The sequence below is a fragment of the Solea senegalensis genome, linkage group LG21 (genome assembly GCF_019176455.1).
Source record: "Solea senegalensis isolate Sse05_10M linkage group LG21, IFAPA_SoseM_1, whole genome shotgun sequence".
NCBI lineage: Eukaryota > Metazoa > Chordata > Actinopteri > Pleuronectiformes > Soleidae > Solea > Solea senegalensis.
Window position 1 is genome coordinate 4,842,220 of NC_058040.1, and position 27,407 is coordinate 4,869,626.

A 27,407-nucleotide genomic window follows, 5' to 3' on the forward strand; every position below is an offset into this window, starting at 1 on the left:
ATGACTGGTTGTAATGAGAAAAAAAGAAAGTCGATCAACTTCAAGACATTTATTCACATATTTTTGACAAAACATTTTTGCTGCCTTGGCATACCTATTAGTTTCCTTGAAGCATTTGTACTCAAATACCAGATTTAAGTGCATGCAAAATGAACAATCTGAATAAATTGTTACAATGAAATGAGCTCAAAATGGGGGTCGCTAAAGTGCAAAATCCGACAGAACTCAGGCCGCAGTCACTGGGATACACTTCCACAGCTGCCTCAAAAGTGAAGGCGTTCTCACTGAAAAGCAGTGACGTGATCTGAAGAACTGAATGGTCCCAGTGAAAGAATAAGAGTTGTTCCGTCTCGTCTACAAAAGTAGTGACAAACGAGACGCAGTATATACAGAGTAAATTTTTCTCTGTAGTGTATGAGAGAAAAAAAAGCTGCGAATGTTCCCTGCAAATGCTGTAAAAGTACAAACCTCCCTCGCCCTCGACTCATCGCAGACAGAGACGCTCGTGAAACCAAGAGGGAAGTATTTTTACCACACGTGAAAACCGATCTCTGCAGTAAAAGCTCAAAAACCAAAATCACCTACTCCTGTCCTGTCAGTAAGGTTGAACACATTCTTGCTTCTCTTTGTTTTTCTTTATGATGAGGTGCTGATCTATTTTGCCCTAAATGTGTGGGATGCTCTGTGTCATGGTTCAGTCTCCTTTCGTGAGCCTTGAGTCACAGTAAAGTGCCTTCAACCCCATCCTTGTCTCCTCCTTCCTGCCAGGCCGGGGCTCTAAGAAATGGGTGTAGAGATTGTAATCGCGCCTTGTGGTTGTCCTTCCTCGGAAGAAAAACCTTCAGGCTGTAATAAAAAGGTCATGTTAGTGGTAATATTCAAGTTGTACACATGGTCAGGTTAGAGTTTGGCTTTAAAGGCGCAGTAGGCAGGATTTTTTTTTCTGTTAATGATCAATAATTCCATAAAAACCTCTTTGCTTCATGTAAATCAAGTGATCTGTGGCTATTAACATCTGAAACACCTGTAAACGTAGTGTATTTCCTGTTATAAACAAGAAGTTCACAATAGGAACTGATTAATACCACTTGTTTATGTCTGATACCGCACAGATATCGCAAACATAAGTAAGAAACTGCCTCTTTTAAATAAACTAAAAGACAGTCAGAAGATCCAACTTCACATGTCTGATGACAGGTATTTAAACAACCTAAGGATAAAACTCAACAACTGTCTGTTGTACTGCAGTACTGCAGCTGTAAAAGTACAAATACCTGAGCCGATCATGAGTGTTCCTCGGCGCTGCCGCTGAAGGAGCGGCTCCGGATGTGGTTCCTCAGCTGCTCGATCAGCTCTGGGTTCTGCTGCTGGATCTGCTGGGCAAACTGTTGTCCCCTGTCACGCAGAAGAGACAATTCTCACCAGTAATTACCCAGTAATACACAAAGAGGCAATTATGGTCATTATGAAACTCTCCGGCAGGAGTGCTGAGACAATGAGAGAAAGTCAGCGTGTACTTACGCTTCAATCAAACTGGAAATGTCTGAGAGTCCGCCCACTCCTGCTGCAGGACCGCCCACTGCATTAGACATCATCCCAGACATGCTTAACACACGGGGGACACAGTGACAGTGAGACAGGGAACATTATGTCCAAAAGTAAAGTCCAGATCAAAGACCATCAACTGCTTTAGACACTTACAGCTGCTGTACTTGCTGGTTCTGCATCACACTTGCTGCCTGTGAAGAGAAAACTGAAATTAATTGTGTTTTAAAAGCTCTCTGTGTGTGTCTGTATGTCTCTCTCTGTGTCTGTCTGTCTCTCTCTTTCTCTGTGTCAGTCTGTCTCTCTCTTTCTCCGTGTCTGTCTCTCTCTGTCTCCGTGTGTCTGTCTCTCTCTGTGTCTGTCTGTCTCTCTGTCTCCATGTGTCTGTCTCTCTGTGTGTCTGTTTGTCTCTCTGTGTGTCTGTCTGTCTCTCTGTCTCTCTCTCTCTGTCTCTGTGTGTATCTCTCTCTGTGTCTGTCTGTCTGTCTCGTCTCTCTCTGTGTGTGTCTGTATGTCTCTCTCTCGTTCTGTCTGTCTCTGTCTGTCTCTGTGTGTCTGTCTGTCTCTCTCTGTCTCTGTGTGTCTGTCTCTCTCTCTGTCTCAGTGTGTGTATGTCTCTCTTTCTGTGTCTGTCTCATCTCTGTGTGTGTCTGTATGTCTCTTTCTCTCTTTCTCTGTGTGGCTGTCTGTCTCTCTCTGTCTCCGTGTGTCTGTCTCTCTCTTTCTCTGTGTGTCTGTCTGTCTCTCTCTGTCTCTGTGTGCCTGTCTCTCTCTCTCTGTCTGTGTCTCTGTCTCTCTCTGTGTCTGTCTCTCTCTCTCTGTCTCCCTCTGTCTCTCTCTCTCTCTGTGTCTGTCTCCTCTGTCTCTCTCTCTGTGTGTGTCTGTATGTCTCTCTCTCTCTCTCTCTTTCTCTGTGTCTGTCTCCCTCTGTCTCTCTGTGTGTCTGTCTCTCTCTGTCTCTGTGTGTCTGTCTCCCTGTCTCATCTCTCTCTGTGTGTGTCTGTATGTCTCTTTCTCTCTCTCTTTCTCTGTGTCTGTCTCTCTCTCTCTGTCTCTTTCTGTCTCTGTCCTGCTGATGTAATTTTTTTAAATGTCCGTCTGTTGTCGTTATTTATCATTTTGTCATTTTGTGTCGTAAATATGCTTTTATTGTGAAATGTCTGTCATCCCATATCAAAACAAACACTTTTACTTTGAAACGCTGCAAAATATCATTCTAAACACCCTAAACAAAACAGTTAGTTTTGCCTAAACTGTTGGACTTTTTTTCCACACGCTCTAGACCAGACCAGACGTTCGTTGGCCTCCACGTCATTCCTGCATTACATGATAAATTACTGGCATATTTTTCCACTCATGGGATTCATTTTGTAGGAGGAAATCTCGTCTAACCTTGCAAGAGACAAAACAAGTATAAGACACCTGTCACATGGACAAATGATAGCAATACTGAACAGCTGATGACCTCTATTCTGTCTGTTAAAGCCATAATAGCTCAGCTGCTCACAGTATTATTATTTATTATGAGCTGTGCTCTTACCATGCTAATGAAGGCGGGGTTGTTTATTAAACTAGCCATGTCGAAGCCCAGTCCAGCAGCTACCTGTGAGGAAAGAAGAAAAATAACCATGTGTGTCAATCAGTAACTCAGACTTTATTTATATAGCGCTGTTAATGCAAATAAAAATAACACTTAAAGGAAATGCTGTCAAAGATCACAAATATTTCAACACAGACTGAATGAAATGAATAAAACATAATAACACATTTTGATGTGCACTAGAATGTAATATATACATTATATTATATTATATTATTTCAAATAATAAGACCTTACTGGACTGGTTGCTTCTTTTTGCTTCTGCTCTGCAATCTTCAGGTTGGACTTGTACGTGTCGTTGTCGGGGTCTAAAACCAGCGCTTTCTTAAAGTAGGAAATGGCCTCTGGATATTTGTTCATGGCCGTCAAAGCCAAACTAGAGGACACAGAGAGAGGGACTCCAGGTATTCTAGAGCCAAAAAAAACACCTGTTTTTATAACAGGGGGACAACATGAGACTCACCCCATCCGTCCATACGCTTTACTGTAGGTGGGATCAATCCCGATGGCTCTCTCACAGTCACCAGTCGCCTCTGTGTAATTGCCCAGTTTACTGTGAGCTGCCGCCCTGTGTGAAGTGATAAAAGGAGAACGTTCAACTATGTTCACATGAGTGAAATCACATGACAACATGAGTGAAATCACGTTGGTGCAATGACCTGTTGCAGTAGTACACGGCGTTTCTTAGGTCCAGATCTATGGCCTTTGTGTAGCACTCCACCGCACATCTGTAGTTCTCCTCCTTCATGTGATTATTCCCTAAAAACAGGAAATACCACATTGTTCACTGCTGCAACACACACGCACGCACACATTAACCGTGGTTACGACACGCGACTCGCTCCCTGTTTCTTAATCTGGCAGCGTTTTATTTGTGGGTTTGCGGGGACATGGACCCAGAGTCATCCTTACGGGGAGGAGACACGAGACAGGAAAGGAAAGGAAAGGAAACTAAAGGAAAGGAAAAGAAACAATAGAAAAGGAAAGGCACAGAATGGTAAGGAAAGGAAATGTAAGGTAAGGTAAGGAAAATAATAGGAAAGGAAACGCATGGAAAGGAAAAAAACAGAAAGGAAAGGAAGGGAAAGAATCTTTATTGTCATTAAACAATTTTCGAGGTGAGATGGAGGGTTTGTATTGGTCGCTACAAAAAATGATTTTCAACAAATTAAATTAAGCCTTGTTAGTGGAAAATTGTTTTGTTTTTTTGCCAAAAATAAAATGAATCTTGACAAGCAAGTTTTGCAAAAACAAATTATCTAATTTATAAGAAAAAAAAGTGTCGGACTTTGTCTTAATAAGATATTACAGCTTTAATTACCATGAAATCCCAACTGCTCCTGGTTTGTGTGTTGTATTAAGGATGTGTTAAATACAGACAGATTTTATGTATATATATATATATATATATATATATATATATATATATATATATATATATATAAATATATATATATATATATATATATATATATATAAAAATATATATATATATATATATATATATATATATATATATATATATATATATATATATATATATAAATATAAGACATTCTACGGTATGAATTGTTAAAAAAAAGTCTGCTTAATCAAGTTTGTCCAGTTTAGTCTCATTTTTGGCTTGTTTTTCCTCATCATCACAGGCTGAAAGTGGCTGTAGATTTAAAAGCTAGTTTTAAAATGTTCTTACCCCATTGGCAGAATTAGTTTCTTAATACAAGAACATTTTAATCAATTTAAGAAGATTTGGCTTATTGTTTTAATGTGTCGTGTCTGCCCGCCTCTTTGGCTGAAAATGCCAAGTTTCCTCCTAATCCTCATAGTCCTGGCTCGTGTGTGTGTGTGTGTGTCCTCTCACAGCAGCGTCTCTGTCACTCACTGCAGCAGCTCACTTTATGTCTGTTTTTTTGCTTCTTCAGCATGTTTCTGAGCTTTCGATCGTAACCACTGCGTAAATACCTTTAGTGCCGTTGATTCCGCATTTTATTTTTTTGCCAGCAGAAGTTACACACTGGAGCTTTAACTGCTTGAAGTTTCATTTATAATCCCGGTTTATATCTTAATCTAGCCTGTTGCAAATGCAGTGAATGGACACACTGCTTAAAGAATGTCATGGTTGCCTTTTAATTTAGATTTTCTATCAGCGCTGAGAACAGAATACCTAAATACTACAAACAGTGTGGTACATTTACTCCTCTGTAAATGAGTTCCAACGTTTACCTTCATTCTTCAGCTGCTCTGCTCGCTCGATGTCTTCGGGAGACGGGGACGTCTCGGGTACGGTTATGTTGTCGTTCTGAACGAATGCAAAGCGGTGGACACGAGTGATTTAGCTTGTTGTCTTTGTGCAGTAATCTCATATGCAGTAAGTGAGTTATTATGTACAGTTTTGTATTTTCTTACTGTGTTTTGTATGCACTTTATTTTAAAGACAAGCATTGCAAACCCTGCTGAGTGCTATTATGCTGCACAGTTTAATGCTATATATATATATGTATATATATATGTATATATATATATATATACATATATACATATATATATGTATGTATATGTATATATATATGTATGTATATATATATATATATGTATATATATGTATGTATATATATATATGTATGTATGTATATATATATATATATATATATATATGACTTGTACCCACCTTCAGCAGTGAATTGAGGAATATCTCAGTGAGAGGCTGCGGCACAGCCAGGTGACAGTCACTGGAGCTGATCTTAAACGTGGTCTCCAAACACTGTATCGCCACTGCAGAGGAGGAGGATCGGTAAATTACGACAGGGTGACATCAATCACGGTGCATTTGTGGGGTTTTATGGCCTTAAAGTAATATTGTAATGGTGAGGAAGAATTTGGCGGCACATCCAGAGAAAGAAATTGAATAAACTACGGCGTGCTGATGCGACTTACTCCTGATTGTTCTCAGTCAACGTGAAGTGAAACGCGACCAGTGGGGTCGACCTACCTTCGAGGCTTTCCTGCTCGTCGGAATTCAAAGCGCCGCAGTGTGTTTGATCTCGTAGGAACTGCACAATCGAGAACGCCAGGCGCTTCTCCACTGCCATTTTTACCTGAAAACTGCAGGACACAGGAAGGGAAACCCAATGTTAAAATGTATAATTGATAAATAAAAGGGTACAAGACGCGTGTTTTAAGCCATGCGTCACTGATCCGTGACTCGTGAGGATTACATGTTTTGTATAATCCTAATTTGAGACAAACAACAGAGAACCAGACCTCCTGAGTGGCTGTGGCTATATTGACCTGTGCTTCAAAGTGTTTCTCTGTGACATTAAATTTTCATGACTAAATAAGCAGACATGAAAAACGTGTTCAGGTATTATTCATGACGAAGGAGCGTTTAACAGTGCGTGCCTGGCAGCAGAGAAAAAAAAAGGTCGAGGAAATGTGGTTCTGGAGGTTTTTAATGTGTGTAATAAGGTCTTGTTGTAGTGTTGTCGTCTACACATGGACACATCTGTAGTGTTTGCACAGATTATTTGACGTTATGGTCCAGTGTGTCAGAATGAGTGACGCCCAACAGCAAGAATACAGATTGTACCAGTTTACTTTGCTGTGCCACAACATGTCCTCGCATGAAGCATTTCAGGGGACACCACAGCAGATCGTCTGTCTCCATCTTGTCCTCTCCTGTGTGTCCTCTTCTGTTACACCAGCTGTCCTCATGTCCTCCTTCACAACATCCATGAACCTCCTCCGTGGTCTTCCTCTTTTCCTTTCCTCAAACTTCACTCTCTCACTTCATTTCTAAACCGTTCAACCTGAGCTGTCCATCGAATATGCTCATTCCTAATCCTAGTCCATCCTGTCTCACTATTGTCTTGTAGACCTTTCCTTCCACTTTTGTCCCTATTCTTCTGTTGATAAATAAATGTGGTCCACGTATCTGTTGATATGTCCTGCAGTCTCTGATAATCGAGTGATCCCTTCCTGCAGAGGGGTTCTGTGCTCACATCAGCAGTGTTATGATGTTACTCGGGAGGTATTATATATAACTCCTTTAAAGAAAATGTAATAACAGTCCTCTACTTACTAACTTACTTACTAACTTCACTGTTTTGTTTGTTACAATACAATCAAAAAAGTGGAACTCAATGCAATTTAATCCCAAACTGCAGAACTGCAAACACGGCAGCTTCTCCTCTAACTTTGACTGTTTTCTACACTTTTCTTCCGATGTGACGTGCGTGTTCATGTGATCATGTGACAAAAAACAATGCAGTAACTCAGTATTACTTTGCTGAGTAATTGTAATACTATTACGTCTTTATAAAGTGCAATACCTCAAACCACTCGTTACTGGGTAAAGTAATATAATAGTAACATGTTAGTAGTGTTTGTACTTTACTTTGTGGTTTATATTTCTAGAAACTGTCTTTGTTACTCATTACTACCATATACAATCAGAGGAGTTGGTATTATGGTCTGTATTTACATAGAGCTTTTCTAGACTTGATGAGCTGCTTGGGATTAAATGTGTTGCTTAAGGACTAGGGCCGAAACAATTACTATTAATGAATTCATAATTAATCGATTACTAAATGAATCGTCAGCTATTTTCGATAATCGATTAATCGGTCTGAGTATTTTTAAGGAATTAAAGCAAGTTTTCTGATTTTTTTAGCTTCATAAATGTGAATATTTTCTGGTTTCTTTGCTCCATATAGCAAAGAAATCATGTTTGGGTTTTGGACAAGACAACGAGACAAGACACTTGAGAACAATGACAACATTTGAGGTTTGAGAAACACTGATCAACATTTCCTGACATTTAATGGACCAAACGATTACTCAGTTAATTAAGAAAATATTCAACAGATTAATCAATTATGAAAATAATCGTTAGTTGCAGCCCTATCAAGGACACATACAGACTTAGCAGGACCAGGATTTTAACCCATAACCTTCCAGTTTAAAGACAACTCGCCCTACCACTGTAGTAATACTTTTTTTACTTCTAAAACTGAAGTACATTTTATATAAGAAAATAAATACTTTAGTACACTATATGTCATATACTTTTTACTTAATATTGTAAAAAGTGACTTCAACATTTTCTGGTAAGATACTTGTACTTTCACTGCATGAACTGCTCACAATCTGCTTTCAGACGTGCACTGACGTCCAGATATTGTCTGCAGGGGCCGTGTTGTCCACAGACGTCCATCAAGACACTTGCCAGGAATTCTCCTGCCATGTCAGAGTGAGCTCACATGACAATGCAGCAGGAGAATCTATGGATAATCCATCAAACTCTTGCTTCCTTTCCTCTCCAGATGACACTGCTGTTTCTATAAATCTGTGGAACACGTGGAACACAATGATTTGTCCGCAACGTGCGGACCGCTGACATATTCGGAGCAGAGTTTATGTGGTTTTAAATAAAATGGAGGAATGTAGATAAAAAAAATCCAGTGCCACGAGCTCGCTGCAGTTTGGCTCAATGTAGGCAGGGCTGAACCAAGCCTTCATGGAGCCCGGAGCTGAATTTCATTTCATTTTCCCACCACGATAAATGACTCTGATGGCTGTTGGAATAAGCAGTGCTTGACTATTATGGATACCAATGTAACAGTATGAACTGCAGTAATTAAAGTTGTGTTATTCAGTGGCCTGGTGTTAATTTGCACTGTAAACATGTTTAATGACTTTGGTTTTTAAAACTTGCTGTGCACTAAATGAGCAATCGTCGCTTCAACTTAAACTCAGCTATTCAGATATCTGAATTTTTTTCTTCACACACACTCCTGGGGGCCCCCCTGGTGATCAGGAGGCCCCATGCAGCCGTTTAGTTCACGTAGAACTTGGGCCGGCTCTGAATGTAGGTCCTCCAAGTTATTTTTTGCCTTGGGGCCCCCAAAGATTCTTGAAACAGCCCTGGTAGCACTGCTAGGTTGAAACCTGGTTTAATGAGTTCCTCTAAACCAGGGGTCTCAAACTCAAATGAGCTGAGGGCCACTGAGCATTGAGTCTGGTCAGGATGGGCTGGTAAAGTGAAAAAAAAAAGAAGCAACTGTTCAGTAGGGGAGGGCGATATGAAAATGACATCACCATATTCTGATATTGCAGTAACTTATATCATTTTTCATGATATTGCACAAATTGTGTTCTATAACTCGTAATAAAAATGTACTATGATGTAAAATGAATCTTTGCATTAATAAACATACAGAAATAATGCAGTACAACTTGATAATAAGTGGTGGTGGGCCACAGGAAATCGACTGGAGGGCCGCATGTGGCCTGCAGACCGCAAGTTTGACACCTCTGCTCTCAACAAACATAGGCTATTATATATTATATATATTATATATGGTGATATTGGCTGATTTTCAGGACAATTAATTGGAATATTAATCATGATAGATGATTATTATTATTATTCCTTATGTAAAAACACTACAACTGGACAGATGTTGCCAGGTAATGACAAAAAAATCACCTCATCACATTATAGCCCGCAGTAATTTAACCCTGAGGGAATAAAGAGGTTTGCCGACACAAACATTTCCATCACGTGCTGCAGACATGCGTTGTTATGTTCATTTTTAGGCTCCGACTGCTGCTCCTCCCTCAGCTCTGTGTGTGTGTGTGTGTACATGTACGTGTGTCCACGAACATGCAGTGTTGCAGGAGCTGTGATGATGTAACGTCACAATGACAGTCGATGTGTATGTGTGTGTGTGTGTTTTAATCCACGGTATTTTAAGACATAACATTGTGGAGTGGTTAGATGATGCAGTTTTATCCTCACTAACAGCTCGGCACAGCACGGCTCGCCTGTGCAGCTTGTTTTAATGCAACAATCGCAGCGGCAAACAACGCACAGGGATGGAGCAGGAGGAGGAGGAGATCGGCAGAGGCGATGGAAGCACATTTATACAGAACACGTCATGGTAAAGGACGTTATTAACAGTGTGTGTTTATATGTGCGTGTGTGTGTGTGTGTGTGTATACATAAACCCCCCCTGTCCTCCCCCGCCCCCGCCCACCTACCTGAGCTCTTCTCCAGCTGTCTGCTGCTGCTACCGCGTCATGAGGACTTGTGTCGGAAAAGGTCTCCGGAATGATCCAGGGTTGCCAGGTCTGCGTTAGGGAAGCCCCTTTCCGCCACTTGGAAAGAAAATAATGCATACCAAGTCATTATTATGAGATTCTAAGTCATTATTTTGAGATACTGTCAGTATTTTGAGATACTAAGTCATAACTATGAGATGTTAAGTCATCATTATGAGACACTAGGTCAGCGGTGGCCATCCACTCCAAATATTTTACAGAGCTGCATCATACACACGGGCACACATAGAATAGAATAGAATAGAAATACTTTATTCATCCCCAAGGGGAAATTGTTTCGACATAGCAGCAGTACAAGAAAATATTATAAACATAAAATGTAAAATGTACCACAGTGGGAAAAACATGAACATCCCCCCTAGCCCTTTCTCTCATTCTCTCTCTCTCTCTCCCTCACACACACAGACAACGACCTCTACTCACTCTACGACATGACAGAATGGCTTGCCAAAACATACAAACTCTCCCACTCTGTTAACAACGTCCTGTTCATCTTCGTAGTTTCGTTTTGCCCCAAATTGACTTGACACAAATTGTTTATTCAACAATGTGGTTTTCCCTTGTGCACATGCGCGTTAGATATTGAACTAAGGCGAACATGCTTACACATATACATGAAAAAAACAACAAACACATACTTTGATATGAACGCCGCATAAGTGCCGCATAAAACTAGGCAAGAGCCGCATAAGGCTCGGGAGCCATGGGTTGGCCAGGCCTGTACTAGGTTTTAAAAGATACTAAGTCATAATTTTAAGATAGTTTCCCATAAATCATGAGATGCTATGTCATAATTAAAAAGTATTTTAAAATTATTATTATTATTGTTGTTATGTCAAAACAATGAAATACTGCTTCCATCTCAAAATAAGCCCAATTCCGCGTAAAAACCTCGGACCTGGCAACCCTGGAGTGATCCCATCCTCCTCCTCTTCCTCCTCTGCGCCTGCGCGTTGACAGTGGAAACAAGTTTGCGTTTGCACGTGTGAGAGAGACAGAAGAGGCTGCTGCTGCTGCTGCGACGACAGAAACCAAGGAGACACGAACGTGTGTTTTAATTTTTATAAAATAAAAGACGCATGACGCTGCTGGCATGTGTGCGTTGATATTTGCAGTGAGCCGGACGCTGTGCAGGTTTGTGCACTCACTGCTGCTTTTTCAAGTGTTTGGTGTGGATCAGCTGCACGGTACATGACTCTGATGGCTGTCTTTCTTCTCGATGCCACGCTTGTTTTGAATTGCAATGTCGTGAAACCCCACACTGAGTGGACGTGGGCAAATAGGAGGTCACAGCTAAGCAGGGGAGAAATACCGAGCACGTTCCAAGTGTGTCTTGATTTATGGGGCATGTATTCCTGCCACATGTCATGATAAACATGTTTTTTCTCCTTTTTGTTGTTTATTTATTTGTTTGTTTGTTTGTTACAGAGTGTCTAAACCTCTCTTCCTGAGGATGACCATCCAGAGTGTGTGTGTGGTTCATGCCAGGAGCTGCTCTCAGAGGAAGCCACTGAAATGGGACCTGACCCCAGATGAGATCAGGACCATGACAGACAGCTTGATAAGCAGAGTGAAGACAGTGTATGATGACATCGGTTCACTTAACACAGAAGAGGTGTCGGTTGAAAACACACTGAAAGCTCTAGCTGATGCCAAACTGGATTATGCATGTAAGTGTGTTGTTTATGTTGTCTTTAAATGTCCACTTAAAGGCCAAAACCATATACTGTAAATAAAAATGGATGTTATCTTATGGAAATAGGACAAAAGTAGCAGTTAGGGTTGCAAAAAGAAATCCCAAGCCCCAAGATTAGGGCTTTTCACCTGCAACCAGGCTCTTAGTGAACGATACAGCTGTCAATAACACTTTTGTGACTTTTACATCATTTTCTATTGAAAGAAAAAAGCTGAAACTAGTGATAGAGAACATAAACTACTCTACTATAAATAAAAATACTACTATAAATCAAGTGAGAAGTCTGCTCACTTTCCCATAGACTTCTAATGGAGCTTTTCCATTACACAGTTATAGCACAACTCGGCTCAACTCTACTTGTTTTTATTATCAGACATGTCGTTTTCCATGACTTTATAGTACTTACTTAACATGGGCCAGGTCGTCATACCACGGCTGCGACGTTGTTTTACGCATGACACAAACGTACAAACTAGTGACGAGCAAAGCAGTTTTTTTCCGTGTTCATCATTGGAATCAGTTAATTAAAAAGATTAGTTCCGTACTTCCTGCGTGACCTGAGCACAGACTCCGCCTGACACAGTAACTGAAAGTAACTGAACTAAATTACGGCTGAGCGGGTTGTGATTCGGCTCGTGATTGCAGTGCTGTCGCTAAATACACCAGACTCCTCTGTTAAGTATTGTGATATAAGACATTTCCTTGCTAAATGTTGGAGATTAACGCATGTTTTTTTAAAAAAAACTTTATAAGTGATCTACAGTTCGGCATAGTTTTGTTTGATTTATTGTGTCGGACTTCACGCTCATGACTCTTCCAGTGACGACACTCTCTGACCAATCAGTGGCTTCTCACTTGAATGTCTTTGCTGTCGCTTTGACCCCCTGAGGTGATTAATACAGATTGGTATGACAGTGTCAGTGTCAGCAGGTCAGCTTACAGCACCATAAAGGTCACTGTGACGAGCTAAACTAGTTCAATCCAATATCCTTTAGCAACAGATGAAGTCTGTATCCATCCACAAATGAAAATAAATCCCAGACAAATGCAGTTTTTACTCCTGTTTGATAAGGAAAGACATAAACGCGGTCCTGACACACCGTGTCCTCTTCTCTGCTCCCTTAGCGTCTCGCCACGTTCTCGATTTCCCGCAGTACGTTTGTCCGTCTAAGGAGGTCCGCACAGCGAGCACAGAGGCAGACAAGACACTGTCCGAGTTCGACGTGGAGATAAGTATGAGGGAGGACGTGTTCGAGCGCATCACTGCGTTGCAGGTACGACTCGTGTCTCGTGCACCTTAGAGTTGCTGTCTTAAGCCGTGCCTCAATTACTGTATGTATGTATGTGTATATTTATATATATATATATATACATATACATACATACATATATATGTATGTAAATGTATATATATATATATACATATATATATATATATATATATATATATATATATATATATATATATATATATATATATATATATATATATATATATATATATATATATATATATATATCTTGTTTGGTCCATAAAATGTTGAAAAATGTTGATCGGTGTTTCCCGAACCTCGACATAACAATGTTCTCCAACGTCTTGTTTTGTCCAAAAACCAAAATTTTAATTAAATTAATGGTTTCTTTGTTATATGAAGCAAAGAATGCTGAAAAGATTCACACTGAAGGAGCTGAAAAATCAAAAAACCTGTTTAAATTATTTAAAAAAACACTCTAACCGATTAATCAATTATCAAAATAGAGTTGCCACTCGGATGATTGATGACTTTCATACTTCACGTCAACCAGAGAATGAGAGATGTGCGAGTGCTGAAGATCAATGGTGCAGTGTCCTCACTGGACCCTTCTCTGGTCCCTAGTTTAGCCTCAGAAAGTAACTGAATCTGATGTAATCAGTGGCAGCCAGAGCCATATGTTCTTCCATATCGGGCCTGAGTGGGCTGACGTGCAGCAAAAACAGGAATTGAGAATAATATTTAGCAAAATGTGAAATAAATCCTGCTTGTACGAAGAAACGTGTTGATGCTATGTGACAATGTTTTGACAGGGAAAGCTCCAGGACGACCTTTCACCTGAAGAAAAGAGATTTCTTGACAGACTTGTCACATTAGGCAGGCGGAGAGGACTGCACCTGTCTAAAGATATACAAGAGGTAACGCAATATGTGAGCAGAGCAGTTTGTCAAAAGTACGAGCACGTGGTTTTCAGCATATACAATATATACTTTTGCAGGTACGCCAGCGTTAAAATGCTCAAGTGAGAAGTCAGCTCAATTTACCATTGACTTCCATTCTTTTTGCAACCAGTGGCATTGCCGCCTGGTGGTTATTCAGTGTATTCTTACTTCCTGATTTGCCTCAACGGGCAATATTATTCCTCTGATTATTCCTGAATAAAAATATGCCCCATTCTCGACTTCTTTTTCCCTCTTTGCAGGAAGTAAAAAGAATCTCAAAGCTCATCAGTGAACTCTCCATCGAGTTCAACAGCAACTTGAATGAGGACAATACGTTTCTGGTCTTTCATCACCATGAACTGGGTGAGCTTATAAAACATCTTGTGATGTACATTAATAGGCGTTAGCAAGTTTCCCCCTCATGGTGTTGTCCTTTGCTGTCAAGGTGGACTCGCTGATACTTATCTGAATGGACTGGAGAGGACGGATAATGGACAGTATGTGGTGACACTTGAATATCCTCATTATTTCCCCCTGATGAAGAGGTGTCACAATCCTGAGACCAGGAGGAAGATGGAGACTGCATTCCACAGCAGGTGTAAAGAGGTAACCAGAGTCTCGTAATGAATCTGTTTACTTTACACTTTTCACCTGTTCTCCCACAGCAGCTCCTGTTTGTTTTGTGTGATGAAATGATGCTGTTATTTTTAAATGCTCAGCTTAATATTGAGGATTTTCTCCAAATGTGTTACATTCACTGAGAGCATTTATGTGCTGCAATTACTTTGTTTACAGTCAGTATTTATCACTCCATATTGTCGTTGTTGCTCCTCGTGTGCCTGGTTTAAAGGTCTAGTGTGTAACTTTTAAGAGATTCCACTCGCAGAAATTGAATGTACAACCCATGAATTTCTGTCGTGAGTTTATCATCATTTTAAGATAAAAAAAAAAAAAGTTTGATCTTTTGTCAATAGATGACTACCTATGACTACCTATCTGGACCCAAATCACATTTTAAATCTTGGCGAGAATAGATTTGTGCATTATATAACACATTTACAGCTATATCTCTAAAACCGAACATCTTTTTTGAATTGGTTAAACAAACAATTTCCCCTAATTGGTAAATGAATTAAAACAGAATTTTACGCACATTGTTCAAAATATGTAACTTAAATCTTAACCAATGGATCGTGAAAATTCTACAATGTTCTGTGGGGACCCCAAAAAACCCTCCTGTGATCCATCTGTGGGTCCCGACCCAGTCTTTGAAAATCACGATCTACCCCTAAGTTCTGATATGACCACAAACCACGTGACACCAGGACTGAAATCTTAAGGATTTGTAACTAGAGCTGAAACAATTACCCGATGAATCAATTATAAATTGATTACTGAATTAATCGTCAACTATTTTGATCAGTTTGAGGGTATTTTCCATTATTAAAACAAGTTTTCGGATTTTCCAGCATCTTAAATGTGAGTATTTTCTGGTTTCTTTGCTCCCTATAACAAATAAATCATTAAAACTGATCAACATTTTTCAACATTTTCTATGGACCAAAGGATTACTCGAAAATAAACAACTTGTAGCCATGATTTTAACTGTGATTGGCTTAATATGATACGCTGTAAAACTGTATACACTACTCATACTTTATTCTACAGCTTTTATTTCTTTCCAGGTGAACACGGCGATCCTCGAGCAGTTGATACAACTGAGGGCAAAGGTCGCAGACATACTCGGTTACAGCAGCCACGCGAACTACGTGCTGGAAATGAACATGGCTAAGAATGCGAGCAATGTGTCCAACTTTCTAGGTATGGCGGCATGGACACACACTCTGGACACATGCACAGAAACATAAACATGACTGGACAGATGGGTGGCAGAGGTGATACAGACATGTGAAACACGTGCTTGTTGCCGGGAAAGAAATGTTGAGTGTGTTGCTTTACATGCCTCTTTTATGTCGCGTAACGTGCAGTAATTTATGGCTGTTGAAAGCAGGCTGTTGAACACATGGTGATGGTCTTGGGGATAAGATGATGTACGATTCGTTTGTGCATCGCAATAAAAAGCACTCGCAATATGTTGATTGTGGTGAATTTGCATCATCAGGTTATTAATAATAATAATAATAATAATAATAATAATAATAATAATAATAATAATAATAATAAGAAGAAGAAGAAGAATTATCTTTATTGAAGGAGTATTTATCAAAACAATATACAAAGTATTCAACCATACAAAATGTAAATCCCTGACAGAATGTAGAACAGATTAATATCTAATTAAAAAAGACAAGTACAGTTGAAATACTATAAACAGTTGAACAGGTGTACCCAATAAAGTGGCTGGTGGGTGTATTTTAATAGGAAACCTGCATCTCTATCACAAGTACGTATCACACAAATGTTCAAATTATTTATATCTGTATATCTGCAAAGCAAAAAATAACTTAATTCAGTTCTCTTTTCAATGTGAAGGTTTTTAGAGCATATTTTCTAACACTTATCACTTTAATAGTGTGAATTTAGGTGATATTAGGTGATATTTCATATCATCCAATGCAGAGTGGCCACTTTCATGTTAAAATGCAAAAATTGAAGGGCTTAGATTTATAACTTCCATACAGACTGTTGTTGTTTATTGAGAAAAATCAATCATCATGCATTTAGGATATAGGATTTTGGGGGAATCAACTGATTGAAATGTAATTCAATCCGTTGTACAATCATCTGAGACTAAGAATTGTTACCCGTTAATGAGACCCTTCTGTTTGCCATGATCCTATGTTGTGTTGTATATAACATAGGATAGGCTACTGTAGCCTAGAATGGATAAATCTAATCATGGCCGGAAAAGTGAGGAATGAGGGATATTCAGCTGTTTGCAGTCTTTGACCTCACCACTAGATTCCACCTAATCCGTGAGACAGATCATTTTTGGCATCCCACTTTGTTCTGCTTTATTTTGAAAAGGAAACACAATGATGAGATGATGGTTTAAAAGTGTTCTTTCCTGCTTCACAGATACATTCTATGAGACACTGAAGCCCATTGGGATCAAAGAGAGGAAGTACATCCTTGCGCTCAAAAAGCGCGAGTGTCTCATGAAGGGCTACGAGTTTGACGGGCGGCTCAATGCCTGGGACTTGCCGTACTACATGAATCAAGTGGAGCAGTGCAAGTTCGCCGTGAACAAGGACAAACTGATCGAGTATTTCCCGCTCGACGTGGTGACGGAGGGACTGTTTGGAATTTACCAGGAGCTGCTGGGTCTCACGTACACAGAGGTGGAACACGCGCACGTGTGGCATGAAAATGTCAAGCTCTACTCGGCACACGACACTGAAACGGGGGAGGAGGTCGGCCAGTTCTACCTGGACCTGCATCCGAGGTAAAGAATTGTACATCTCGTCACATGTTTGTAGGCAGAAGTATAAACTTATATATACCTGTACCCCATTCCTATTACACACAGCTCAATTTATACACTACTTTATCCCATCACCAAATATTTACACATTTACAGTATTTTATACAATGTTCTCAGTACAACACAAGAAATCGTCTGGCTTTAAACACGACCATTTCCATTTACCGTCCTGGATTAAACTGCTGTTCTTCATCTTTGTATTTATTTAAGAACAGTTTATGCTCATAAGTAGTAGTCTGAGAGCACATATCTCCATCAACACTTGCTTGAAGCAACAATATCCTCTTTTTCCTCAACATATATTCTGCAGCATACAAACGAACACAATTGCAAACTAACTAACTGAATAAATCCCCCCCTAAAAAAACAAAATCTTGATTATGGAACTGCACCAAAGTTGACCTATGCATACTAAATATGTCCATATCACATAAAACTGATAAAATATTTCAAAACTTTAACTATAAAGGTCCAGAAGTGGCTGAAAACAAAACAAAAGATTGTACCCACTTTTAATACATAGTCTCAATAAGTTCGGACTGAAGTGTATGAGTGTGTGTGTGTGTGTGTATGCATTTTTTCACATAGTATTAGGTAGATGAGAAATAGGTCTTATATATTAGTGTTTATACTGTCTTATATTATTGTCATTTTTAATGTCTGTGATACTAGCAAATTGCTATATACTGCATTGTCCCTGATAAATCAAGATGAATTGAATTGAATATACCTATTTTTATAACCTCTGCCAACAAGGTTATGTTTTCATCAGCGATGGTTTATCTACAAGTTTCCTCCTTCCACTTTATGTCAGCTGGGATTGGCACCAGCAGCCCTGCAACCCTCATGTGGAGGATTAAGGGGTAGACACTGGATGGATGGAAGTGTAGGCCATTTCGACTCGACCCAGTGTAAAATATCAGATAACTTTCAAGAAATCCCATCTCCTCTAATGGGCACAACTGTAAATGTAATTACTGTCCACATTTCAGCCTTGCCATGTGACACTGCCACCTTATCTTCCACCAGGGAGGGAAAGTACGGCCATGCGGCTTGTTTTGGGCTCCAGCCCGGCTGCAGAGGACCCGACGGAAAGCGCAGCGTTCCGGTGGCGGCCATGGTCGCCAACTTTACCAAACCCAGAAAAGGCTGGCCCTCTCTCCTACAGCACCACGAAGTGGAGACTTATTTCCATGAATTTGGGCATGTGATGCACGAGATCTGCTCTAAGGTCTTCCGTACATGCCACTATAAAAGCTCACTGTGTGTTGTGTTTGAATTTGAATGAGAAAAGCTGAGCATTCCCTGTCGTGTGTGTGTGTGTGTGTGTGTCACTTCAGACCGTGTTCTCAGAGTTCAGTGGGACGCAGGTGGAGACGGACTTTGTGGAGGTGCCGTCGCAGATGCTCGAGAACTGGGTTTGGGAGAAGGAGCCTCTGCGGAGAATGTCTCGCCACTACAAGGATGGCAGCCCGATTCCAGACAATCTTCTTGACAAACTGATCGCCTCCAGAGTCGCTAATACTGGTCAGACACTTGGAACTTGACTTTGAACCACAAAAAAACACAAAATGCTAACACACTCACAGTGATGTTAATCCTCCTCAGGTCTGATGAACCTGCGTCAGGTGGTCCTCAGTAAAGTAGACCAGTTACTACACAACAGCTCTCACGCAGACACCGCTGAGGTGTTTGCAAAGCACTGCGAGGACATCCTGGGTGTTCCTGCGACACCAGGTGAGTAACTAACATAAACATCTGTTTTATGGCAAAGTGGAAGACGTCAAAACGTCCCTCAGATTCAAACCATTGTCAGATGAGACATCACAGCCTACTCTCTCTGTTGCTCCGTATAGTGGTGTTTAGATCTCGTGTTGCCCAGTGGCGTTCCCACACTGCACACAGGAAGTGATTTGTTTAATGTCAGATGGAGGCAACGTTAGGCTGCAGATTCTACAAGATAAATGTTTCTTGTCCCCGCCTACCCCCCGTACTGCCGGTATATACGCACAAGCGCTCCCTAAGTCAGGTCTGATAGTATTGCTTGACAGTACCCGTTTCCAGATGAAGGAGGCACTATACAAATAATGTTACTTGGTTTCTGTTCACGATGGTGAAACAGAGGCAGAATAATAACATCAACAAAAGCAATCACTGGAAAATCACTGGAGGTTACGCACTGGAGCTTTAACGGTTCAGTGTTTGACATTTAGAAGGGTTTACTATAAATGTTTGCATAAGTGTACAGTTGCTTTGAAATAAAAGACAGACAGGAATTATTCCTGGAAATATGTGAACACAATATTGAACGGCTAATTATCAAATACTAGTCTTGTCATCTTTTGTAAGAGGTTGTTTATATGTTTAAGGTGCGATGGTAGACATTATTTGTCATGTTTGTTGTGCTCGTCTAACTCTAATGCTTTATATTTTTCATATTTTATTTATTCATCTACTTATTTCATCTGATTTTTCCTCTCTTTTCTTTTTCTACTTATTGTTTTGGTTAATAATATTTGCTTGTTAATGTTATGTTCTTGTTGTCACTTGCAAAAAGGCAATACAAAAGATTTTATTTTATTTTATTTTTTTAAGTCTGTGATATGTAGTTTATATGAGGTTGCAATCCCGAAATTGACAGAAGAGCCAGGGTTTGAATTTCGTATTTTGAGACGGAAGACATCTTTTCCGGCATGGGAAGGCCAATGTACTCCCTTAAAGTGATTTTTAAATCACTTCAGTGTGTTCCAGTCTATAGTCTCACCATTAGATGTCACTAATTCTAAATTCTAAATAGAGAAAAAAGCACTTTAAAAAACCCACAAGGAGCAGGCACTGTTTGTGTTTTTTGTCCCATTTAAAACACAGACTTTTTAAAACTTCAGGTAAATGATTTATAACGGTTGTTTTGAATATTCTCTGCAGGGACCAACATGACTGCCAGCTTCAGCCACTTGGCTGGAGGATATGATGGTCAGTACTACAGCTATCTGTGGAGCGAAGTCTACTCCATGGACATTTTCTTTAGTCGCTTTAAAAAAGAAGGCATTATGAATCCAAAGGTTGGTCTGATAGATATAACTCTATATATTTGATTATGATTATTCACAGCATCAGTAAGTTAAACTGGTGTGTCTGTGCCTCCTCACAGGTTGGAAAAGAGTACCGCAGGGTGATCCTTGAACCTGGCGGCCGTGTGGATGGAATGGACATGTTGGAAACATACCTGGGACGTCCACCTTGCCAGGAGGCTTTCTTTCAATGTAAAGGACTGATGAAGTCACGGGAAACATCAAATTTGTAATTTATTAAGAGTCTGGATGCAAGTCGGTGTTGGTAGAATAATTTATCTGCATTAACTGGTCATGATTAGGACTCAACAGGTTTTAGGATTGTGTGCCATGTCTGTGGTTGCAGCCTCTCTAATGTGAGGTGTGTGTATGAGCAATGAGTGTGTGTGCCTGTGACAATATTGTTAATTTTTAATGTGTATTTAACAATCAACAAAATATTAATTTATAAACAACAACTATAGCTATTGATGGCGGAGTTCCATTTAGTATCTTCATTTACAAGGTGCGTGTTAGTTCACTGTCACTGTCTTGACTTCCATGAACTGAACTGATATATAGGCTATTATAGGTAACGAAAATTAAAATTGAAAAAACATTTGTGTTAACTGAAATAAAAATGAAAAACTAGAGTTTAAAAAAGCAAAACGATAACTAACTGAAACTGAATAGTGTGTTTGTTATGTAGTTAATTGGGTTGAGTTGGTTCATCTAAGAGAATCAAACCTCTAGTCTAGGGGTTTGTTGGGTTTTTTAATTTTGCTCATGTTTTTCCTCAGATTGAGCTCCCTGAGACTCCCGGTTCACAAACAATGTGATGTGTCTTATGTGGGTTATTTATTGTTATTTATGTTATGTTCATGTGTGTCTTTAGTCCGATTTTTATTTGGCATAGTAACTGCATCCAACCGCACGTTTAATTGTTATATTTGATTCAGGGGTGGTTGTTCATGTGTCCTACTACTTTTTGAAAAAGGTTTCTTTTGTTGGGTTTTTATGACACAATACTTATTAACCCTTAGGACACAGAGCATTTTGGCTGCTTTTTTCCATTACTATGTTAAAACATATAGTATATACAGAGGCTACAAGAATTTGCAATATACAGTGTCTTATATTCTTTTTTCAGCACAACCTCTGCAATAAAATTATTTTTCACCAACTATATAAACAGCAAAAAGTACTCAAAAGGTTAAAAATCTGATTGAATTTCTGAAATTTGGAAACAGCTCAAAGAAGAAAAACAGTCTATTTTGTGAGTTCTGCACAATTAATTGCTACTTTATGTCACTACTAAAAGTGTGATATAAAATTAATCATAACTTTGACTCTATAGCACATAAGATGAACCCCTGACACACACACACATTTTTTTAAAGCCTGAATATGTGACCTATTAACTTAACCCCAGGATGTCCATATAAGGAGTTGTGTATTATTCCCATGGCAAATTACCATGGGTGCACCTGCAGCACAGATTTGTGCCATGTGAGCACTAATGGTTAAGACCTTTTTAAATCTTGCACCTGGCAAATATTCCATAGTACAAAAATCTAACACTAAAACTAATAAAAACTAAACTTAAACTAAGCATCTACAAAACTAGCAAACCCACTGTTAAAACTAATTAAAACTTAAACATTTTAAAATCAATAAGTCAAAACTAAATAAAAACTAAAACTAATGAAAAATCCCAAATTATTATAACCTTGGTTTGTACTAGTGTGTAAAAGTATGAATAACAAAAAACAGAGAAGCTCTATTTTGTCTGCTATATTATACTCTGTATGTCTCCACATTTATGAGAAACTCATGCACCATACCGCTGAATGACCACCAGGGGGCGCGCCAGGATAGAAAAGATCAGGTTAAAGAAAACATGTTAAAGAAAATCAACTTAATTTGAGACATAAACATATTCTGATAGAATATAAAAACAATGACATATTTAATGTCATTATACTAACGTGAACGGTAAAAATGTCGTCAACCTTTTTAATATATATATATATAAATAAATATACATGTAAATGGTTTTTATAAAAATCTGTTGTTCCGTGTTTGTGTGACTACTGTAATCGCACAGAAAGGGGGACAGATACATTAAAGCCGGTGTATTGTGGAGATACGGGGATTCACTAAAAGTGTCAGGGTGAGATAGTGAGAGCATCATCGCTGGGGGAGGAGGAGGGAACTCCGTGGGGCTGGTGAGAGGTGACTTGTGCTGGACTCATTCAGCCTCCCCCCTTTACATACAGGCGCAGCAGAGGTCGCGGAGGAGAAGAATCCAGCACCGCTGCTGCTTCATGCTCCTCTCTCTGTACCCGCATGTAGTTTCACTCCACTCGGTTCTACGCCGCGGTAACTGCTGATGTTAGACGAAGGGAAATAATGAGTGAAAACATCTGGGCGCGGCACACTTCAGAGGAAATTGTTTCGCACTGTCGGAGGTCGTACGCATTTTTTTATTTGCCTTCTGTATTTCCTTGCTGAATGTCGTGGACATTTTGGATTTTTTTTTAAATGGCCCGTGTCATTATAAGTCTTAGAAATTAAGAGCGAGTTTAGCGCCAGTGCTTTGTTTGTTTGAGTCACACCTGGGAGGCAAACAACAATTTAAAGAGTAGAAAAACAAGCGGAGGACGACGTTGAAGAAGTTGAGAGGAGAGAGACTGCGCTGGGCCACCGTCCTCCGAGCTGCTACCGCCGCCGCTGCCGCTGCTAACGCTAGCAACAAAACCCCCACTGACTGAACTACCGTCGGGAAAACCTACAAAAGCTCGCTAATGTCCACTTCCACAAGTGTTTTCCCCACAAACGCACAGTACCCATAACCTGGATACCAGCCAATGAGACACTGACGCGACATTAACAGAGGTGAGTCTCTTTGTTTGTGTAAGTTAACAGCGCTCTTGTGTGTCTGTCCATCTGTGGGGCCCCTGAAAACATGCTAACACTGGTGCTAGTTGCTAGCAGCGGCGATGTCCCATTCTGATGCTGTCCTTAGTCTCTTACCCTAATTCAAACGACGCTATGTAAATTATATGGTTATGTGCTGGTTTGTGAATTGTGACAATATTCATGTAAGAACACATTTATTTTTAACTTCAAAAACACATTTGTTACAGCTGTGACTTAATTCAATAGGTCACATCAACAGCTGTACATGATTAAATTTTTCCGGTGTCGCTCTATAATTTGGCCAATCACATCCACGCGACGAATAGATCTCAGACGGATACACTGACGTGTGTTAATCGATAACCCACATACAAACCACTGCCGTCTCAGGTGTCGTTTGTATGTAACAGCTGCAGTGGAACAACAACAACAGCAGCAGCCGCAGTCACATCTTTTGTTGCGGAGCACCTTCACTTCCTCGACGAGCGAGGGATTATCGCGGTTTCGTACAGTCTACATATCGGCGTTTCCATTTTCTCACCACGCCACTAATCTGACTAATACTGTCCCCACGTCATTCCAATGTAATTCAATCCAATTAAGGCGTGAGATAAAGTCTATGCTTATCTTATCTCTGTTTGATTTTAAGGAAGTGTTAGAGGTCCATTCTCCTCAAAAGTGTTAATGGTAGTCTCCTCTCTGGGAAATGCTGTCAAGAGGCGCAGTTCAGTGAAACCTCTTTAAGACACAACACATTTCATGTATTTTTTGTGAGCTATCACTGTAGTACTGACTCTGTGCAATGAATAGCTGCAATCTATTATCTATAAACAAATTGCAAACTGAGTTATAGCCAGGGCCATCGCTGTAGAGGATCTCATATTACACAGTAGGGCTGCAACAACAAGTCTATTAGTAGATGAACACTCATTACGAAATCACCAACTATTTTAAAATAGATTCATCAGTTTGAGGGGGTTTGTTTTAATAAACTAAAAAACAAGTTAGTGAGTAAACTGGACAGAAAACGTTTAGAAAACGGCGATCAACATTTGCCTGCTCTTTAAAGATGAAACAACTATGTGATTAACAAAATGATTGCTGTGTTGATTGATTTTGAAAGTAATTGTTAGTGGCAAGCATAATTACAGTACTCCTTTTCAGTATTTCTATGCATTGCTCTCACACACTGTCATTGCATACAAGCCACTTTAACAACATACCTTTTAAAGCACATCCCAGACATGTAAGAAAAAAAATGACATTATTGTTTATTTATTCATTTAACAATAATTATTGTTAGTGACTGGTTTATTGTCTATATAGTGCAGCCCATTCAATAAAAAGTTAAACAAGCTGAACTAGTGCTTGAAGCACACAGGATGCACTGCTCAGTGTTGCCATAGAGAAGACACTGTTGTGTGTTATGACGCAAGCAATGTGGCTTACATTAGTAGACAGGTGAATATCCTGCAGCCTTCTTCCTGAGACTTAGAGAATACCTCTGCTGCCCTATAACTCAGACCTTGAATGTGATGGCCGGCATTGTCAAGTAGTAAAATGAATACAATGTGTGACTAGCTTTCAATAGCCATTCCTGCTGTGATGATACTAAAGTAAACAAAGACAAGGATCTGCCAGCTGCCTTTTGACATTGTTGTGGGCTCTTAATCCAAGAGCTGGTAGCCGGCTGTTTGTTGATTATTAGCCAGGTTTTCATGATACTGCTGACTGTATGTGTATTGTTACATTTCACTGTGTCCCCAGTTCATGGCAGTTTATTCAAACCTGGTGCATATACCTCTATACAACACTGTGATTTTATTTAATGTGAAAATCATGCATGTCATCAATGCACAGTCACTATAGTGCTGTGTATCCACTGCGATGTTGAAGTCCTGTTGTTGTTGAACACCTAATTTTCCAAATTCCACATACGATAGGTTCCAGCACATCTTATCTAAAATCAAAGATAAGTTTCACTCTAACAAAGGGCCCATACTACACTGCTCCTTTCTCACACTACTGCCAAAGCACTGCTGCTACAGGTACACCTATTTAACAGTTTGTTGTGCCACTTGGAGACAGACAAAAAGCGAAGATAAAAGCGACTGCAAGGTCACATTTACTTATCTTGACCAAAATGTTATTTAAGCTGAACAACACTTAATCCAGAGCCCATAATGCTTCCATTGTTAGGGTTTCTCCTTATCTCTATATCACACTTTGGCTTGTTTAATTGAAAATTTAGCCTTGGTCACCATCATGGCACTACACTTATACACCAAATGAACTAACCCAGTGTACGGTGCCCCTTCGTTGGGGTCGGTTAAGGATGAATTCATCAACAAATTAATCCATTGTTCGACCACACAACTCCACCAAGCATACATTCAGACCAGCAGTTCCTCATGGACACCTTTTAAAGGGCAAGGTTAACAAATGAGTCCAGTCTAGTTAGGATATGGTATATTGAATGACAACATATCTGTCAGGCGATGTGAGCCAAGATATCATTTCAGTTACCGGATCTCATATCAGTGGCAGTGATAAAGATAAGTCTTTGACCTGTGCCCACAGTGGTAAAGGTAACTGGAATTTTTCTCATCTGCACGTGCTTCAGAAGTCACAGAGTGGAAGACAAACCTTGTACCTCTTCCTGTGTTCTGTTTCACATCATTCCAGTTTGGCTTCAACAGACAGAGAGTCAACATTGCGTTGAGGTTTTTAACCTACCTCTGCTGTTGCACTCCACTCTGGACACAATTTCACTGTTTGAACTGGTGCGTCATCTTTGTTTAAGCTCTTAGTGTAATTTGTGCTCTGACTGGTTTGGGTAGAACATTGTCTGTGTTACTCTTTCTTGGAGCAACATGGTGCCTTTTCTATATATCTTCTAAGTTTCTTCAGAGGATTGTGTACAGTAGTAGTATTACTCTGTGAAGTATTGACTTCACAGAGGTGCTGGTCCTCATGGAATCAGGTGAATATGTGCACCCATGTGCAAAACAATTGATGCTTTGAAAGCTGGCTGTGACTACAGTTTTGATGTTGCAAGGTTTGTCATGTGACAGGTTCATATATTGCTCACTATTTGTAGTGATAACTTAGAACATGATTGCAGGCGTTACCAAGTACCTGCCCTCATTTTATGAGCATGCATGCCCGATGACTTATTTGTTTCTAATGGTTTCCTCAGATTATTCATCTTAAGTTTTCAGTGTCACAGCAGTGACACGTGAGTCATAAGAGTAGATTGCCATGATAACTGTCACTAACTTTATGTGGAGGAGGCTTTAATCAGTCTAGTGATGTACTGCATTAAATGTTGTAATAAGTTTGACCACTCTTTTAGAGACATATTTGTTGTGACATCAAGTGCTGTGTCATTATTGATGAAGACATTTTTACTTTCTGAGTGTGTATGATTTAAAATTGTGGTTAGATTTACAATATGTGGAAACATCCTGGCATCAAACCAACACTTTAACAAGCACTCTATTTGTCATTATGATACACCAGCAGCTTGATAAAGTTGCCTTAACAAATAGCAGGGGATGTGCATTAAAGATAGATGGATATTAATATTCAATGAATAGCCTGTTAACTACAATGATGGACTCGATAAACAGCCCACAACACATTTTGTGAATCCATATTTTGGCACAGTATGGCAATTTTACATGCCAGTCTTCAGGGTTTAACATACAGTTGTATGTTCAGTTCCTCCATAATGATTTCTTTGCTTGACCCAGTTAGGGGAACATCTGTCTTCAGCTTTGCTGTATATCAGCAGATATGTTCAAAAACTAATCAGAAACCACATAGGGACA

The 27,407-nt window shown here is 39.6% G+C and overlaps 3 protein-coding genes across 8 annotated transcripts in view; 2 read left to right on the forward strand and 1 right to left on the reverse strand.

Annotated features, from left to right (window-relative positions):
• Positions 1 to 199: 199 nt before the first annotated feature.
• sgtb (small glutamine rich tetratricopeptide repeat co-chaperone beta) lies at positions 200 to 10,250 on the reverse strand. Its single transcript, XM_044012672.1, has 12 exons — positions 10,187 to 10,250; positions 6,135 to 6,247; positions 5,814 to 5,917; positions 5,369 to 5,444; positions 3,805 to 3,904; positions 3,609 to 3,713; positions 3,383 to 3,521; positions 3,086 to 3,148; positions 1,702 to 1,739; positions 1,522 to 1,605; positions 1,275 to 1,395; positions 200 to 846 (listed from the first exon to the last, which is right to left on the reverse strand). Exons 2-11 carry the CDS (start codon positions 6,232 to 6,234, stop codon positions 1,284 to 1,286), a joined length of 921 nt encoding a protein of 306 aa, XP_043868607.1. The 5' UTR covers positions 6,235 to 6,247; positions 10,187 to 10,250; the 3' UTR covers positions 200 to 846; positions 1,275 to 1,283.
• Positions 9,962 to 21,144, forward strand: nln (neurolysin (metallopeptidase M3 family)). Of its 4 annotated transcripts, none has more exons than XM_044012671.1 (13): positions 9,962 to 10,086; positions 11,696 to 11,937; positions 13,089 to 13,237; positions 14,029 to 14,133; positions 14,418 to 14,520; positions 14,603 to 14,763; positions 15,843 to 15,978; positions 17,197 to 17,563; positions 18,632 to 18,833; positions 18,943 to 19,129; positions 19,211 to 19,339; positions 20,528 to 20,664; positions 20,754 to 21,144. In XM_044012671.1, exons 2-13 carry the CDS (start codon positions 11,721 to 11,723, stop codon positions 20,904 to 20,906), a joined length of 2,046 nt encoding a protein of 681 aa, XP_043868606.1. In that variant the 5' UTR covers positions 9,962 to 10,086; positions 11,696 to 11,720; the 3' UTR covers positions 20,907 to 21,144. The 4 variants fall into 4 exon arrangements, with proteins under 4 accessions (XP_043868606.1, XP_043868603.1, XP_043868604.1 ...); XM_044012668.1 differs by lacking the exon at positions 9,962 to 10,086 and adding an exon at positions 11,243 to 11,401; XM_044012669.1 differs by lacking the exon at positions 9,962 to 10,086 and adding an exon at positions 11,243 to 11,314.
• A 1,729-nt stretch (positions 21,145 to 22,873) lies between these two features.
• erbin (erbb2 interacting protein) overlaps positions 22,874 to 27,407 on the forward strand; it is a 46,284-nt gene continuing 41,750 nt past the window's right edge. The window contains exon 1 of one of the 3 annotated variants that reach the window (XM_044012084.1): positions 22,874 to 23,550. The gene's annotated coding sequence lies outside the window, so the exon portion shown is untranslated. The remainder of the gene's footprint in view (positions 23,551 to 27,407) is intronic. The other 2 variants (XM_044012083.1, XM_044012085.1) reach the window with 2 other exon arrangements.